We start from the raw sequence: 17,590 nt of genomic DNA, 5'->3' as shown, positions 1-17,590 counted from the left end.
TCAAAAATCTTATTCCTTAGAACAGACGTTGTAGATTTAGAGGACAGAGTCAATGGATTCTGCCCTATGCCCCAACACCCATCCCTACCCAAATATGCAATTTAGCGATGCTCCTCTTGCTTTAAAACCACACCCCTCCACACACACACACATCCGGATTTAAGGATCTAGCTTCCTAGGGATTAGATTCCTGTCTTCCGCATTTTTGATCTTCCCCCAGCGACTCGCTCAGATTATGTACATAGTGAGCACTTGGGAAATGTTGGTGGAATATTGTTGAACAAAAACAATCACTCTGGGCTTTCTGATAAAGATGATGAATCATCACAGGATAATTTTAGCATGCAGAGCCCAAACAGTAACCAGGTTGTGCGACTGTCCTAATACACGAATTCATTCACCAGCCCTGCCTGCGAGGAACCAGCAAAAGGAACGTGAGAGATCTGACAGCTATGCCTTTGGCCGCCAGCTTTTAAATTAGCTCTTCTCAGCCAGGAACGTCACTTCAGGAAGGAGTGGAGGCGGCTGAGAGCTGTGGAATCGACACCCTTCTCCCCTCGCACTTTCGTCGCTAGCTCTAGCTTGGCGCAAGGCACGCTGGGACACCAGGGAGCTCAACCACCATCACCAAGGCAACCCGCCGGCACGCGGTTGTCATGGAGACCGGCGGGCACCTCAGAGAGTCTCGCAGAGGAGCTGCCTTCGCCCGCACCCAGGCAGGATGCTTCGCCGAGGCTATAAAGCCTCTGAAAGGCGAAGACACTTGAGCGACCACCTCAGCTGGCAACAAGACCAGGCGATGAGCAGCAGCATCTACCTCCTACGAGAGATGGGCCCCACTGGCTTCCTGCTGAGGGAGGAGGAGCCGGAAAACAGGGATTTCCGAGTAATTACCGCCCCCGGCTCCCTTCTGCTCCAGCCTAGCCCCCCCCCCCGCCTGGTCCTCCTGGGCCTGCCTGGTATCTAACCACCCTCACAATCCCTGCGGATTCTCTCTGCCACACCCACCCCACCTGCACGAGTTCCAGACTCTAAAGATGGGCAGATTGCAGAGGGAAATAGTATTTGTTAGAAAAGTTTCGTTTTTGAAAGTCAGGACTCCAAATTGCATCCAACTCTTGTAATATAATGGCCCTTGCTTGATCTTTAGGCTTGAAAATGTGAGACGTTTTATTTAAATCTAGGGTTTACATTGCGTGCATCCTTAGATCCGGTGTTAGCAGTCACTAGCCCTGTAACTCAAATGAAATGAAAATCCTATGACCTACTTACATACCGTAAATATTTACTAAATAAATAAAACCGGTTTTTCTTTACTCTTCAGTTACTCTAAAACTCCAAGAAGATCCTTTTAAAGTACTGTTTAGATGATGATGCCTTGGAAAGGTCTTAATAAAAATTCTTTCTAATTTTGCTGAAAGACAACAGATACTTTGTATTTGATATCCCACTCTCGCCACTCAAAAGTCAGCCACCATCCATCCCCTCTCCCAGGTGTTGATTTGGAAAATTTTAATTTAGTGTCCTGCATTTTAAGTACTGAATACAAACTACTAGCCTGTGCTTATTTAAGACATTCTTTTTTTTTTTTTTACTTTCTCCCTTATAACACTTACTGTAGTTAATAAATTGTTTCATCCAATATAGATGTGGTGAATAAAATTAGTCTTCTCAAGTAAAATTATATGCCAATTTAATGTACAAAACAAACGAAAATCCAAGGTAAGCTAGTTTACAAAAGATCTTTAGCTCCACTGCAAGGCAGAACGAATTTTCAGTAAGAAATGTATAGAATTTTTTTTTTTAGCTTTTAAAATTAGATTTCTTTTCAGCTGCCTGAGTGTAGGTCATCTAAAAAGAGTCTTAACTGATAATGCAAATTGTTGACCAACACAAAGAATATGAGGCAACTGGTGTCAAGAGTTAAGATGTCTCAATAGACTATATTCAACCTTTGGAGTCACCTAAACTAAATTACTTCTTGAAATCTCTTTTAATCCTATTATCTATTAAATTAATTTTATTCTAACTCTAAAAATTAGCCGGAGGGTTTTTTTTTTTTTAAGTATGCATTTTTCTTTTAAAGGTTTTTTTAGGAAATCCTCATGTTTGTAACTGTTCCACATATCTGAAAAGAGGAGAACTTTGTAAGCATATATGCTGGTAAGTAACTCTGTAATAAACATCTGCCACAAAGGAGCATCTTGGTATATTGCCTTTTTCATGATTTGAGTACTACAAGATTAAAGAAATTTGGTGTTGGGAGAATATAAAAGTAAAATGGTTGTAGTTTTTCAGTATATTTTGGGATATTTTATTTCATTCTGAAAATTAAGTAAGGTTTAACTTGAGAAACATACTACCACCTCTACAAGTTTTGAATGTTAATGTTTTTAATAAGAAAAAAATGACTTCCTAGGGTCTCATTATATACAAATGTGAAATCTAACTCTAAAGAAAAAGAAAAACCTCCCTGATTCACATCACTAATGATAATTATGTTCTCATTACAGGATTTCTATTTGCTGTCAGTTAAAAATAAATCTCCAAATACATTTTTATTTTTATGCTTTCTAATGGATGAATTGTTTTCTTTGTAAATGCAGTACAACAAATTATTTAATAACAAAATAAATCATTATAATTTTTTATTATGATATATATTCTTTTTATTTTATTATGTTATGTTAATCATCATACATTACATCATTAGTTTTTGATGTAGTGTTCCATGATTCATTGTTTGCATGTAACACCCAGTGCTCCATTCAATATGTGCCCTCTTTAATGCTCATCACCAGGCTAACCCATCCCCCCACAGCCCTCCCCTCTATGTGTTATTTTTGTTTTCAATAAGTGTTTTACTATGAATCTTTCAAGATAGTAGTAGGACTCCACTGAAGATTACTTCCGACAAATCTGAAATTTTACCTCTAATGTCAGAACCTATTTGTAGGGGAATCCCAGAAATTGAAATTAAAAAAACTCTTTCCATTTAGTGTTTGGAAATAGTCTGGAATTCTTTCCATTTTTTTCATTCTTTCAATTCATTTTGTTTTACTCATCTATATTTATACAAACAAATCATGAATTATACTATTATAGAAAGTTTGATTGATATTTGAGAGTAAAACGAATCAAACAAAAAATTGAGAGAAGAGTTTGTATCTTACATTTTGAATGCTTTTCTTTATAGGTTAAAAAAACAAAACAAAAACAATGTATATGTGTCATTTCCAAAGCTTTTATTTACTGTTTTTGTTGTTTTGTTTTGATCAGTTTTTATTCAGCATTGCTAATAAAATTTGCTGTAGTTAGCATAGAAGATATAAAATATGGTCCTTTCAAAACTTGCAGTTTGGTTTTATTATTAAAAATAATAAATTACATTTATTAAAATAGGTTTTTTCATTTTTTTAGTGCTAGCTTCCCCAGGGCAAAGGCCTTCTATTCTCATTTTTATACAATATAACTCGTTTTAAAATATATATATACCAAACTAAATGGAAATATGATTCAAGTATTTAATATACTAAAGTATATTTAATATATTTATGCAAGAATTTTGTATATATTTCTCACTTTTTAAAAAAGCCATATTCCAGTTTAATTGGTTATATTTGAAGTATTTTTATTGTCATACATTAAAGTGGTATATGGAGGAAAAGTCATTTAGTACTCTCCAGAAAATTACTCCATTTTCAGGAGTAAGAAACTTCTAGGTAAGTTTAAAGGAAGTACTATGAATACCTCAGTTCCTTCACTAACCTATCTCTGTGAACAAATGTATATCCTGAAGAAATTCATGGACTCTCTCTAGCAAATCTCTTTATTATAAATGTCTTTTATTTTCATTTATCACACTTTTTTCACATGTGCTTACTTTAAAACATATATTTAACTACTGTTTTTTGTATGAGTTTTTTATTATAATTTCAATATAGTTAACATTTAACTACTATTGTAACAGAAAACTGGTAAGAGTGTTGTTTATTTATAACACTGTCAGCAATATAAATTCTATAATGCTCTTCCTATCTTAAAATTAAAACAAAATATATCTTTCTAGGTTATGTCAAAATAAATGTTTTATTTTGGTTTTCTGCCTGTGAATATTAGGGTCTTGTTGAAAAAATTCAAGCTTCCAAGGAATCATGAATGTAAGTTGTGTTTTTTCTTTTATTATTTTGAAGTTAACAATTTTAGTAATTTTTTGTTTGGACATATTCTAAATTTAAAAAATTATTTTCCTAGACAATCTGACAACTAGCTATAGCTCAGTTTGTTCATTTAAGACAGTTGGAACATTTTTCTTCCTTAATAAAAAAAAATGTAACTTTATATGTCATTTCAAACTCAATGGCATTTAATTTAAAAAGGGATGAAACAATGGCCAGTTATTCTGAAGGCAAAATTTTCCTCATGTGCTCTAAGCAAAGATTCACAGTGGTTTCTATATTCAAAATTATTTTAATTACAGGAAAAATAAGAAATGTAATTGTTTAGATCCCATTAATAGGCAGTTGACATAGCACATAATTTCATTCAAAAATGTCTACTGACTGACTTATTTGTATGCCAATATATACACAAATATATTTTAAAATCTATAAATATATTTTTTTAAGAATAAAATAGTTTTTATCTCAGTACTTAAATTGTGTTTGGAGTCAAGCATATAGTTGTGTAACTTTAAGCTCTGGAGTACTCAAAATTAAGAGAAAGAAAAATAATTTTGTTATACATCATTTAGATTTGTAGATCTTATAAAAAAGATATTGTCATTATGGAATTGTTCCTGTAGTCATGTGGTTATTTGGCCTGCAATAGACCCATCTAAGAATTGCAATGACATTTTAAAATTTATTAGTAAATGTTTATAATGTTCATAAAGAAAGTAATAATCAGTTTTCAATTTTTTTTTTACTTCTAAGAGTATTGGTTTTTCTCAGCCAAGTTCAATTCCCCCCAACTATCATATAAGTACAATTATAATAAACATTTAAAAGTTGTACTAGGTAATAAATTAATATTACTGTTTCACAGGCATTTTTCTTTTGTATTCTTCTCCCACTTTACACATTCTCTTAGAAATGTCTCGCATTTTCTGTGTCTGCTGTTACCTCTATACCAGTGATTTCAACATCATCAACAGAGCAGAATTCCCGCTGCCTTCAGGACAGCTCAGTTTTGGAGGACCCACGGGCATTTTAAATACCACATTTCTCCCCATTTGTGCTCCCATCTTGTATTCCTTACCTCATATATTGGCTTTCCTTCTTCTTTAGTCTCCAAAACTAGAAACCCTGATTTTTCTTCTTCCAATTTCTTCCCTCATATCTCTAGTCATTCTATAAATCTTGTTTACGTTACATCCTGCCTTCTTCTCAACAGTGTTCTCATCTCTCCATCCTCATTCTCACCTTTGTCCACCTTCACAAGCCCTTAATAGAATTCTTTGTAGCCTCCTTCTTTTCAGTGCCTGCACTTTGTTGCTTCCTCCTTCACATTGTAGACAAAATGTTCTTTCTGAAATGTTACTTAATTCTCTACTTCATCTTCTCTCCCAATCCCTTCATACACAATGATTAGGTTCTATGATATTATACGTATTGTTTTCTTCTCTATTTCTTCATTTTATCCACCTAAAGTTAAATGTTCACATCCTCTCCAGGTCTTATTTGATCTCCCCACTACATATCATTTTCACAAGCTTCTATACTAGTGTTGTCCAACAGAAATATAACGTAAGCCACATATGTAATTTTCTAGTAGCTGTATTACAAAAAGTAAAAACAAACAGGGAAAATTAATTTTAATATGTTAATTTAATCCAATGCATCAAAATATTATCACATCAACATGTTATCAATATAAAAATAATGCGATTTTTTTATACTGTCCTCAAAGTCTAGTGTGTATTTTCTACTTACAGAGCATCTCATCTCAGATACTATATTTTCATTGGAAATATTTTTTCTGCATTTAGATTTCAAAAAGCAATCAGTTGGAAAAAAGATTCATGTAATACCCGAATTGTTACAAACATACTCATAAATTTTTCGGTAACTATCAATTATCAGCTTTCAACTTAAATTTAAATGAAATAAAATTAAAAATTTAGGTTTTCAGTCACATGAGCCACATTTCAAGTGATCAGTAGCCACATGTGGCTAATGGCTGGCTACTCTATTAGACAGTGCGGCTCTACACAACTGAACTCAACAAATATTTATTGTACTGCATATTAGCCAGGAGCCTCTGCTAGGTATTTTTTATAAATCAAAACATATGAATACTAACATTTGTGGAATTCTTCATTTACAAAAATAGCAATTTCATATGGACCAATGTAATACTTAATATTGTGTTATGGTTTGTACTTCTTGAAGACAGAAACCATGTTTTGTTCTTTTTATAAGTATCAGTCTACAATAGGGAAATTTTTAAATGTTTAATCCTATACATTAATTTTGAAAAATGTATACTTCCTACTAAAATAAAAGATCTTGCATCTCTCCTATATTTAAAAGAAGTTTTAGTCAACATTGAGAAAATCCTATTTGCACATCTTAAAATTTATCATTTAAATGAAAACTAGAACAAACATATATGAAAATTAAAGTAATTTGAAGAAAGCTATAAACAGTTATTCATTAAGATTATGTAAAGTTTGTACGTAATGGAGGAGATGGTTATTAGTAATGAGGGAAGAGTATTTTGAATATCATTCCTAGATTCTTCCAAAACACATCAGGAAACAAATATTTACACTCTAATGCTCCATATCAAAAACATGAGACTTATTTTTGAGGACTTACAAAGATGATTACACAGGAATTTTATAATAAAGATATCAGTTTTGAACACTGAACATTCTTTTCTTATCACCCACCAAATGTTTTACAGCAAACCCTGCATTTATCACCTAATAGTTCCTTCTAAATACAATGTCTGTTTTTTTTTTTGATAGTTTACTTTTTATAGAGAGCTGAGGGACAAATAACTAAGAGTTGAAACTTATCCCTCTCTTCATTTTATAAATGTTGACATTAGAGAAACTTTTAGTTTATCCAACTCCCCTCTCTTCTTTTATAAGGGAGATTCTAAAAGTTCCAATGCTAACAACAGACAGAACGCAAAGTATAAAGTAGACTTTTTGAGCTCTTCTCTTCTCCTCCCTTTTCTCTTTTTCTTTTTGTCTAGTTAATGCCGTCTGTTCCTTTTTTAGTTAAATATTTACAGATCAAATAAGAACCACATTTAAGGAAATTTTTTATAATTCCCACTACAAATATAAAATAAACTTTTATCATTCTTCCTTTTTGAGTTTATATTTATGTATGCCTAATACTCCGTGGGAATTCTGTCTTCTGCTTTTATCACACACTGTTACTTTATGAGCATTTTCAATGCTGCGTAATCTCTGTAATTAAAGTCATCGATGGCTAACATTATTCCACTGGATATGGTATATCATAATTTAGTTAACATTCTTCTATTGTTAGTCATGTAACTTATTTCAAACTACTTGTTATATTCTTTGTACATGAAGCTTTCTCTTCTTTCAATCATTTCTTTAGCATAAAGTCTCAGTAATTGGATTTTAGAGTAAAAGTATTAATATTTTTATGTCTACCACCCATATGTATTACCAAATTGGTCTTTAAAATACTTTTGCTGATTTGCAACTTCAGCACTGTATCAATTTTCTGCTAGTTTTGCTTTGGGATTCATATTAGGTCATATTATTACTTAATCATATAATGAAAGACATGAACAAAATACTTAAGTCCCCAAAGAAAATAATTTAAAAATACATAGAAATACTTTGAAATGTTAATAATATTTCTATAGTTTTAGAAAAAAGGCTATCATACAAAACATGAAACAATACCAGATACAAGGTTCATTATAATCTATTCATTCCTAGTAAACTTAAATAAGAAAATAGTTTCCATTCTCCCATACATCTAACATACCCTTAGAAGATCTAAAATGCCTTCATATAACTTAAATAAATACAAAAAGAAATAGCATAAGGGGAACAACATTTCATTTATTTATCAGTGCTTATTCAATAGCAATATTTATTCTGTGTCTGTGCCTCAATCGTATTTCAACTCACTTTTCTTTGATGTTGATGAAACTGAACATCTTCCATTGCCTTCTGATAGGTTAGCTGTCTTGCCTTCTTTATAAAAGAATATTCTTTCATAGTCTCATACATTAATTTTTCCAAATTATCTCAGAACAGTTTGTTTCTCCCTTGCATTTTCCAATTCATATTTTACCACATAGGACAGTTTATGGCCAGTTCCTCTTACGAACTTTTATGTTTCAGTAATTCCGCTGCCCTAGAAAATCTTTATTCCCAAAAGCACAATTTTTGTCCTTCGTTTTCCTCCCCATTTTTTTAGAGAGCAGATGTTGCTCTCTGTGACAAATAGACCTCATCCTCCAAAGTAATGGTTAATTAAAGTATGTTACCCTCTTACATTCCACCTGCCACCCCACCTCATACAAGGAACAGAGTTTTCTGTATTGAAATGTATCTATGATGTTTTCAGTATTTTTAGTGTTTAATTGGGAGACTTTCCAGAAAAATGAAGCTTTTCATTATCTTGCAAATATTTTTAAAATTTATTAAAGAATGTACTAAATGTATTAAAGGATGTATAAAATGAATAGAATTCAGGGGTACCAATAACCGATGACATTTAAATTATGGCATGTTAAGGAGAGAGAAAAGGAAAAGAGCCTGGGATGGGCCAGGGAACAAAGAATCTAGGATGTCCTGATCAAAGCTATATGTATTAGAAAATAATTTCTTATAAAGACAGCAGGATGTAGAAAATTCATAATTCAAAGAATGCACATCCCAAGGTTATAAACAACATAGTTTGTAATAGATTGTCCTGAGGAATACTAACCAAATCTGTGAAGGATGTGGCTACCAAGACACTCTTGTACAAACATAAAACCAAGACAGGAGAATAGGCACAATTAATTGAGTCTTGCTCTCCTCTTATCCATTCATTCATTATTCATATAACAAATATTAATTTTACTAACTACTCAAATATCCCTGTTTCCCCTTCATGTTTTGCCCATTTCTTCTGATTCTATGTTGATAAAATATTTGTTTATGGGCAAGTTGAACAGATCAATATGTAAGACATGATTATAACACCAATCCAAGGATGAGCACTATCATATAATTAATCCAAAATCTTTATAAAATGCAATATTTTCACTGACTCTTTTCAGTTACAAGAAAAAAAGGTAACTTCCATTCTCTTTATAAATGACTCTTTCCTGACCTTTTGGTTCTGAAAAAGTACAAAAAGTGGCAAATGTAGGTGTAGTAATTGAATCAAAACTGTCTTTCTGATATTTTATCTGGTAACTTTCAGCATAAGTTATTACATTTCTGTATCTCCAATTTTGCCACTGAATTTTAATACTTTGGGATTTTTCACTAGCTGCTTTGCAGTTAGGTCTTGTGGAAGGAGAAATCAGTAACTTGCTTCGAGGGATACATCGAGTTCAAACTCCCCAACAAGGAACAAATAATGAAACTGTGCATATAGAAGAAGATGGGTACATTAAACAGAAGGAAATTGGTTCAGATGATATCTGCTCAATTTGTCAAGAAGTACTTTTAGAGAAAAAGCTTCCTGTCACGTTTTGCAGGTGACATGTTTTTTCTTTCTCTTTTTTATTGAAGTATAATTAAAATATAGCATTATATTAGTTTCAGGTATACAATATAATGATTCAACAATTCTATACATTACTTAGTACTCATCAAGATAAGTGTACTCTTAATCCCCTTTATCTGTTTCACCCATTCCACTACTCATCTCCCCTCTGACAACATCCAGTTTCTTCTCTGTATTTGAGTCTGGTATTTTGGGCACCTGGGTGGCTCAGTCAGTTGAGCATCTGCCTTTGGCTCAGGTCATGATCCTAGGGTCCTTGGATGGAGTCCCATGTTGGGCTGGGGCATCCCCTGCTCAGCAGAGAATCTGTTTCTCCCTCTCCTTCTGCCCCTCCTCCCCACTTGTTCTCCTCTCTCTCTCTCTCCCCCTCAAAAATAAATAAATAAATAAATAAATAAATAAATAAAAATCTTTAAAAAAAAAGAAAAAAGAGTCTGGTATTTTGCTTGTCTTTTTTCTTTGTTCATTTCTTTTGTTTCTTAAATTCCACATATGAATGAAATCATATGGTATTTGTCTTTCTCTGCTGATTTATTTCACTTAAGAATATACCTTCTAGGTTAATCTATGTTGTTGAAAATGGCAAGGTCTCGTTCTTTTCTATGGTTGAGTAATATTCCATTCTCTGTGTGTGTGTATGTGTGTGTGTGTATGTGTACCATACCTTCTTTATCCATTCATCTATCAACGGACACTTGGGTTGCTTTCATAACTTGGCTATTGGAAATATGCTGCAATAGGCATAGAGGTACATTATCTTTTTGAATTCATGTTTTTGTTTTCCTTCAGTAAACTACCTTTAGTGAAATTACTAAATCATGGTCATTCTATTTTTAATTTTTTGAAGAACCTCCATACTGCTTTCCACAGTGGCTACACAAATTTGCATTTCCAATGGTGAATGAAGGTTCTTTTTCCTCCACATCCTCACCAATACTTGTTATTTCTTGTGTTTTTTGTTTCAGCCATTCTGACAGGTATCAGGTGATATCGCATTGTGGTTTTGATATGCATTTCCCTGATGATTTGTGATCTTGAGCATCTTTTCCTGTGTCTGTCAACTATCTCTGTTACTGCTTTGGGAAAATGTCTATTCAGATCCTCTACCCATTTTTAATCAGATTATTTGGGGGGTTTTGGTGTTGAGTTGTATAAGTTTTTTTATATATTTTAGATATTAACCCTTATCAGATATACCACTTGCAAATATCTTCCCCCGTTCAGTAGGTTGTCTTTTGGTTTTGTTGATGGTTTCCTTTGCTGTGCAAAAAGCATTTAATTTTTATGTAGTCCCAATAGTTTAATTTTGCTTTTGTTTCCCTTGCCTGAGGAGACATATCTAGAAAAATGATTCTGTGGCTGATGTCAAAGAAATTACTATCTATGTTTTCTTTGGGGATTTTTATGGTTTCAGATTTCACATCTAGGTCTTTAATCCATTTTGAGTTGATTTCTGCATATGGTGTAGAAAGGGGTCCAGTTTCATTCTTTTGCCTATAGCTGTCTAGTTTTCCCAGCACCATTTGTTGAAAAACCTGTCTTTTCCTCATTGTATATTCTTGCCTCCTTTGTTGTAGGTTAATTAACCATATATGTGTGGGTTTATTTTGGGGCTCTCTATTCTGTTCTATTGATCTGTGTGTCTATTTTTGTGCCAGTATTATACTGTTTTGATTACTACAAGTTTGTTTATATCTTCAAATTTGGAATTGTAATACCTCCAGCTTCGTTTTACTCACTCAAGTTTGCTTTGGCAATTTGGGGTCTTTTGTGGTTCCATACAAATTTTAGGATGATTTGTTCCAGTTCTGTGAAAAATGTTTGTATTCTGATAGAAATTACATTGATTCTGTAGATTGCTTTGTGTAGTATGGACATTTTAATAGTATTCTTTCAATCCTAGAATGTGGACTCTTTCCATTTGTTGTGTCATCTTCAATATTTTTCATCAAAGTTTTAGAGTTTTCAGAGTACAGGTCTTTCACCTCCTTGGTTAAATTTATTCCTAAGTATTTTGTTCTTTTTGATGCAATTGTAAATGGGATTGTTTTCTTAATTTCTCTTTCTGCTACTTCATTATTAGTATAGAGAAATGCAACAGATTTCTATATATTGATTTTGTATCCTGTGACCTTACTGAATTTATTTATTAGTTCTAGTGTTTTTTGGTGGACTCTGTAAGGTTCTCTCTAGATAGTATTATGTCATCTGCAAATACTGAATGTTTTACTTCTTCCTTACCAATTTGGATGTCATTTATTTATTTTTAGCCTGATTGCTATGGCTAGGACTTTCAGTACCATGCTGAATAAAAATGGTGAGAGTGGATATCCTTGTCTTATTCTTGATCTTAGAGGAAAAGCTCTTAGTTTTTCACTATTGAGTATGATTTTAGTGTGGGTTTTTCACATATGGCCTTTATTATGTTGAAAAATGTTCCCTCTAAACCTATTTTGTTGAGAGTTTTTATCATGAATGGATGTTGTACTTTGTCAAATCTTTTTCTGCATCTGTTGAGATGATTTTTTTGTCCTAACTTTTGTTAATATGATATATCATGTTAATTGATTTATGAATATTGAACCACACTTGTATCCCTGGAATTAACCTCACTTGATTGTGATGAATCATTTTTTAATGTATTGTTTGATTTGGTTTGCTAATATTTTGATGGGGATTTTTGCATCTGTGTTTATCAGAGAGATTGGCCTGTACTTCTCTTTTTCTATAGTATCTTTATCTGGTTTTGGTGTCAGAGTAATGCTGGCCTTGTAGAATTAATTTGGAATCTTTCTTTCCTCTTCTATTTTTTGGAAAAGTTTGAGAACAATAGGTATTAACTCTTCTTTAAATGTATGCTGGAAATTTTTTGATTACTGATTCAATTTCCTTGCTAGTAATTGGTCTAAATTTTCTATTTCTTATTGGAAGTAGATTCAGTTTGGGAAGGTGTTATGTTTCTAGGAGTTTATCCATTTCTTCTACATTGCCCAATCTTTTGGCATACAATTTTTCATAATATTCTCTTATATTTCTTTGTATTTCTGTGGCATTGGTTGTGTTTTTTTTCCCCTTTATTTCTGATGTTATTTATTTGAGTCCTCTCTCACTTTTTCTTGATGAGTCTGATGAAAAGTTTATCAATTTTATTGATCTTTTCAAAGAACCAGCTCCTGGTTTCATTGATCTATTGTTTGAGGAGGTTTTGTTTTTTTGTTGTTGTTGTTGTTTTGTTTTTTGTTTTTTTTGTCTCTATTTCATTTATTTCTGCTTTAAACTTTATTTCCTTCCTTCTACTGTCTTTGGGATTTGTTCTTTTTCTAGCTCCTTTAGCTATAAGGTTAGGTTGTTTGAGATCTTTCTTGCTTCTTGAGGTATGTCTGTATTGTTATAAATTTCCCTCTTTGATCAGCTTTTGCTGCGTCGCAAAGATTTTGGATCATTGTGTTTTCATTTTCATTTGTCTCCATGCATTTTTTATTTCCTCTTTTATATTTTGATTAACCCACTCATTGTTTAGTAGCATGTTATTTAGCCTCCATTTATTTTTGTTCTTTCCAGATTTTTTCTTCTGTTTGATTTCTAATTTCATACTGTTATGGTCAGAAAACATGCATGATATGATTTCAATCTTTTTTAATTTATTCAGACTTGTTTGTGGCCTAATATGCAACCTATTCTAGAGATTATTCCATGTGCACTTGAAAAAACTGTATTCTATTGTTTTTGGATGGAATGTTCTGAGTATCTGTTAGGTCCATCTGGCCCATTGTGTCATTGACAGCCACTATTTCCTTGTTGATTTTTCCATCTGGCTGATTTATCCATTGATGTAAGTGAGGTGTTAATGTCCCTTACTATTATTGTATCACTGTCAATTTCTTCCTTTAAGTCTGTTAATAGTTCCTTTATGTATTTAGTGCTCCCATGTTGAATGCATAAACATTTACAGTTGTTAAATCCTCTTGTTGGATTGTTCCCTTTATCATTATGTAATGTCCTTCTTTTTCTCTTGCTACAGTCTTTGTTTTAAAGTCTATTTTGTCCAATATAAGTATTGGTACCCTGGCTTTTTTTCACTTTCATTTGCATGGTAAGTGGTTTTCCATCTCTTCATTTTCAGTCTGCGTATGTTTTTAAGTCTGAAGTGAGTTTCTTGAAGGTGTCATATAGATGAGTCTTTTTTTTTAATCCATTTACTCACCATCTTTTGATTGGAACATTTATTTCATTTGCATTTAAAGTAATTATTATATGTATGTACTTATTGGCATTTTGTTACTTGTTTTATGGTTGTTTTTGTAGTTCTTCTCCATTCCTTTCTTCTTCTCTTGCTCTCTTCTGTTGTGGTTTGATGCCTTCCTTTTATAGTATGCTTAGATTCCTTTCTCTTTATTTTTTCTATATCATTTATAGTTTTTTTAATGTATGTTTGCCATTAGGTTCACATATAATATCTTATGCATATAAAAGTCTATTAAAAGTATATATAAGTTGATCACTTAGGTTTAAACCCATCTAAAAGCACTAGGCTTTTAGTTGGGCAGTATTAATAGTCACACTGGATGCTTGCCCTTGTCCTTTCTGTTGGAGCTGCAGTCACACTGAACTGCAGGGCACTGTCTTGTACTGTCACCTGAGAGGCTTTCATTGGTACATGGAGCCAGAAGCCAGACCACATGCCTACCGCCAATCCCTGTTGGGGCTGTCATCACACTGATCTGTAGCCTACTCTCCGTGCCTTGTCCCCTGAGAGGCTTTCATGGGTGGATGGGGCCATAAGTCAGACCTCATGCCTGCCCCCAATCTGTGTGCCAGTGCTGCAGTTGCACTGATTGGCAGGGCAATCTCTGAGCTGCTAGCTATAAGGTTTGGCTGCAGGGACTGTGGGTGCACTGGTGTGTGTAGTTATCTTCCCCTCTCCTCAGGGTAGGAGTCACTTTGGAGTGGTGCTTGTCCCTGCCAGGACTGCTTACAGAGTGTGTTAGGCCAGCAGCTACTTTCTAGGGACACCTGCTAAGTGGGACAAGTTGGTTAGCATGGCTCCACAGCATAATGTGGAGGCAGGAAGCACTGTGATAGCAAAATAGTTGGAGAGTGTTTGTGCTGGTTCCTGCAAGCATCCAGCTATCTAGCCTATGGGATGGGGGAGGATAGAAATGGTGCCCATTAGCTCTTTAGTTCTTGGAGAAGTTTCCTAATGATCCTTGCCCCTCTGGGGCATGTTCTGAAATTAGTAAATCAATCTCCTTCATGATACCCCAGGTGTTTTTCAAACTACTGCTTTTTTTGCTGTATATCATCTCAGTTATATGTTATGCTGGCTCTTTAAGGGTGGGGAGGGGACTCAGTTTCCTTTCAACCTCTGGCTTTCCTGGAGCTAAGCCCCACTGACTGTAAAAACTGATGATGTTAAGCCCTACTGGTTTTCAAAGCCAAATGTATGGAGACTCGTCTTCCCAATGCAAGTTCCCTGGGCCTTGGGTGCCTGGTGTGGGGTCTGATCCTTCCACTTCTCCATGCTTGTGGTGTCCCTCCCATTTGCGGTTAGTCTCCCGATGGGTGTAGTTCCTGGCCATATCACTGCTCCTCTCACACTTTTCAATGTTGCACTCGCTCTGTGATTAACTGTGAAAAGTCTGTTCTTCCAGTCAGTCTTCTGGTTGTTTCTGAGTTAATTGCACTGATGTGGCTATTATGTCAGTGTGTATGTCAGTATTGTGTCAGGACAAGGTGAGCTCAGGATTCTCCTATTTTGCCATCTTCCCAGGCTTCTACATGTTTTTTCCTTTGGATGTTTAAAGCTTATGAAAAAATTGTAATTTAATATGTTTGTAATTGATTGTTATGAGACGTGTTGATAGAGAAACAACAAAAAGCTTTACCTATTACTTAGTTTATATTTAATTGGCCTTTTGTTTCCTAACATATCTGCTGTGAGAGGTCCTGTTCTTACTCTAAATATTTCTAGGCTACATTATAAAGGGTGAAAATTAAAACTTAACTCCATTTTATTTCCCCTCTCCACTTTAAGTTATTAAAGTAGGATAATTTTCACATTTCTCTTTTATACACGTGAATAAATGCCATGGCTTAGACCAGTTACAAAGAATTTTCTGAGAGTAAAGGTAGTACTTTAATATTATAAAAATTCTTTTCAGTGTCTCAAAATTCTATCTTTAAACCTAAGTAATTGAAATGTTTACCTATATGCAAACATTTGTTAAGAGTGTCATATTCATACTATTCTTTGAGGCCCTGTAAAGTTGGACTTGAATATTTGGGCAACCATTTGTTATTGAATTTTTCATTTTCTTACTCCTGATTATTGGCCAAAATTTTAATCTATGTAGTTTTTCATATGGCTGCTTCTATTGCATGTTTTTAAATTATTTACTATTTCCCAAAATATTATTTCTCTCAGTAGATATTTATCAGGTACAACCACATATTGTGTGATTTCTAGAAAAATGAGGTGATACCCCTGCTCTCATGCTTTTTATTTAAAAAACAATAATTATTGTTATAATTTTCCTTTTGTTAAGATTATATTTATTCTCGCTTTTAAAATGAAAAATATTGGGGCACCTGGCTGGCTCAGTCAATGGAACATGCGACTCTTCATCTCAGGGTTGTGGTTTTAAGCCCCACACTGGGTAGAGATTACTTAAAAATAAAATCTTAAAAAAAGAAAAATATTCTAATGATGCAAAATTGTTTAAACCACCATTTCATTGGAATGAGGGAGAATTTGTTAAGAATTCTAATGTATTAAATTAAAGATGATAGATTATACAGGTAGATAAGATAGTGTTTATGTGTATAATCAAGCTATATCTGGAAAGTCAGTTCAGAATCTATTTTTATGGGAAATAAAGATGATAGCACAGGAAGTTTTATTTATATAAATATATGTAACTTTGATATATGCAAGTGGTAAACTCATATTTTATTTCTAACAGGTTTGGCTGTGGCAATAGCATTCATATAAAATGCATGAAGATCCTAGCTAATTATCAGGATATGATTTCAAACACTTCCATGTTGAAATGTCCTCTGTGCAGGAAAGAGTTTGCACCATTAAAACTTATTTTAGAAGAATTCAAAAACTCTAGCAAACTTGTGACTGCAGCTGAAAAAGAGCGACTGGACAAACACCTTGGAATTCCCTGTAATAACTGTAAACAATTTCCAATTGAGGGGAAATGTTATAAGTAAGTGTCATCAGTAAAATTATAAACATGTATTCTAACTTTTTTTTTAACTTTAGGAAACTTGGAGCACTGGGATACTGGTCAGTTAGACTGCCTTCTTCCTTCTCTATATAGTGTGTTTGCCTTAGGTGATGGTTGCTTATTTAGGATTTCCAGACTGGTGATTTATGTTAGCCCAGTACCTCAAAAATTCTATTGTTTTATTTTCTTCACTTACACAAGGATATTGGCTTTGTACTCCAGTCTAGATTGAGAGTCTGAAGGAGCTTCCTGTCCTGGAAGCTCAGGACACAGGCCTAAATGAGTTTCCAAACTCAGAACCCTCAACTTCTAGACCTCCCAACTTCTATAATTTCCTTTGGACCATCAGTGAAATCATTGCCAAACACTCCTAGGATTGAGCTAGAGGGATATTGACTAGATTGACTGAATATGTAATTGAGTTTCCCAAACTCGAAATTGCAATGAGTACATATTTTTTTTAATTTAATCCTATACCTCAACAACAATAAGATAAATGTTAGAGAAAACAGGTTTTTTTACTTTTGTAAATAATCCCCAACTTTCCCAGAATTGCCACACTAAAACATCAATTAATTGCTGTGCTTGGGAAATTTGTGTTTTAACTAAAATTTTAGCTTAACTGTATGT

At 33.5% G+C, this 17,590-nt stretch overlaps 1 protein-coding gene across 1 annotated transcript in view; it reads left to right on the top strand.

The window, feature by feature from the left end:
* The first annotated feature begins 721 nt into the window (after positions 1-721).
* Positions 722-17,590, top strand: part of ZSWIM2 (zinc finger SWIM-type containing 2) — a 32,744-nt gene continuing 15,875 nt past the window's right edge. Inside the window, exons 1-5 of the mRNA XM_021703223.1 lie at positions 722-886; positions 2,087-2,163; positions 4,120-4,160; positions 9,486-9,696; positions 16,688-16,939. Coding sequence (XP_021558898.1) covers positions 722-886; positions 2,087-2,163; positions 4,120-4,160; positions 9,486-9,696; positions 16,688-16,939 — 746 coding nt within the window. The remainder of the gene's footprint in view (positions 887-2,086; positions 2,164-4,119; positions 4,161-9,485; positions 9,697-16,687; positions 16,940-17,590) is intronic.

The sequence above is a fragment of the Neomonachus schauinslandi genome, chromosome 3, assembly GCF_002201575.2.
Source record: "Neomonachus schauinslandi chromosome 3, ASM220157v2, whole genome shotgun sequence".
In the NCBI taxonomy this organism is placed as follows: domain Eukaryota; kingdom Metazoa; phylum Chordata; class Mammalia; order Carnivora; family Phocidae; genus Neomonachus; species Neomonachus schauinslandi.
The sequence above is the reverse complement of the archived record's forward strand: the minus strand, read 5'-3'. Positions and strand labels throughout refer to the sequence as shown.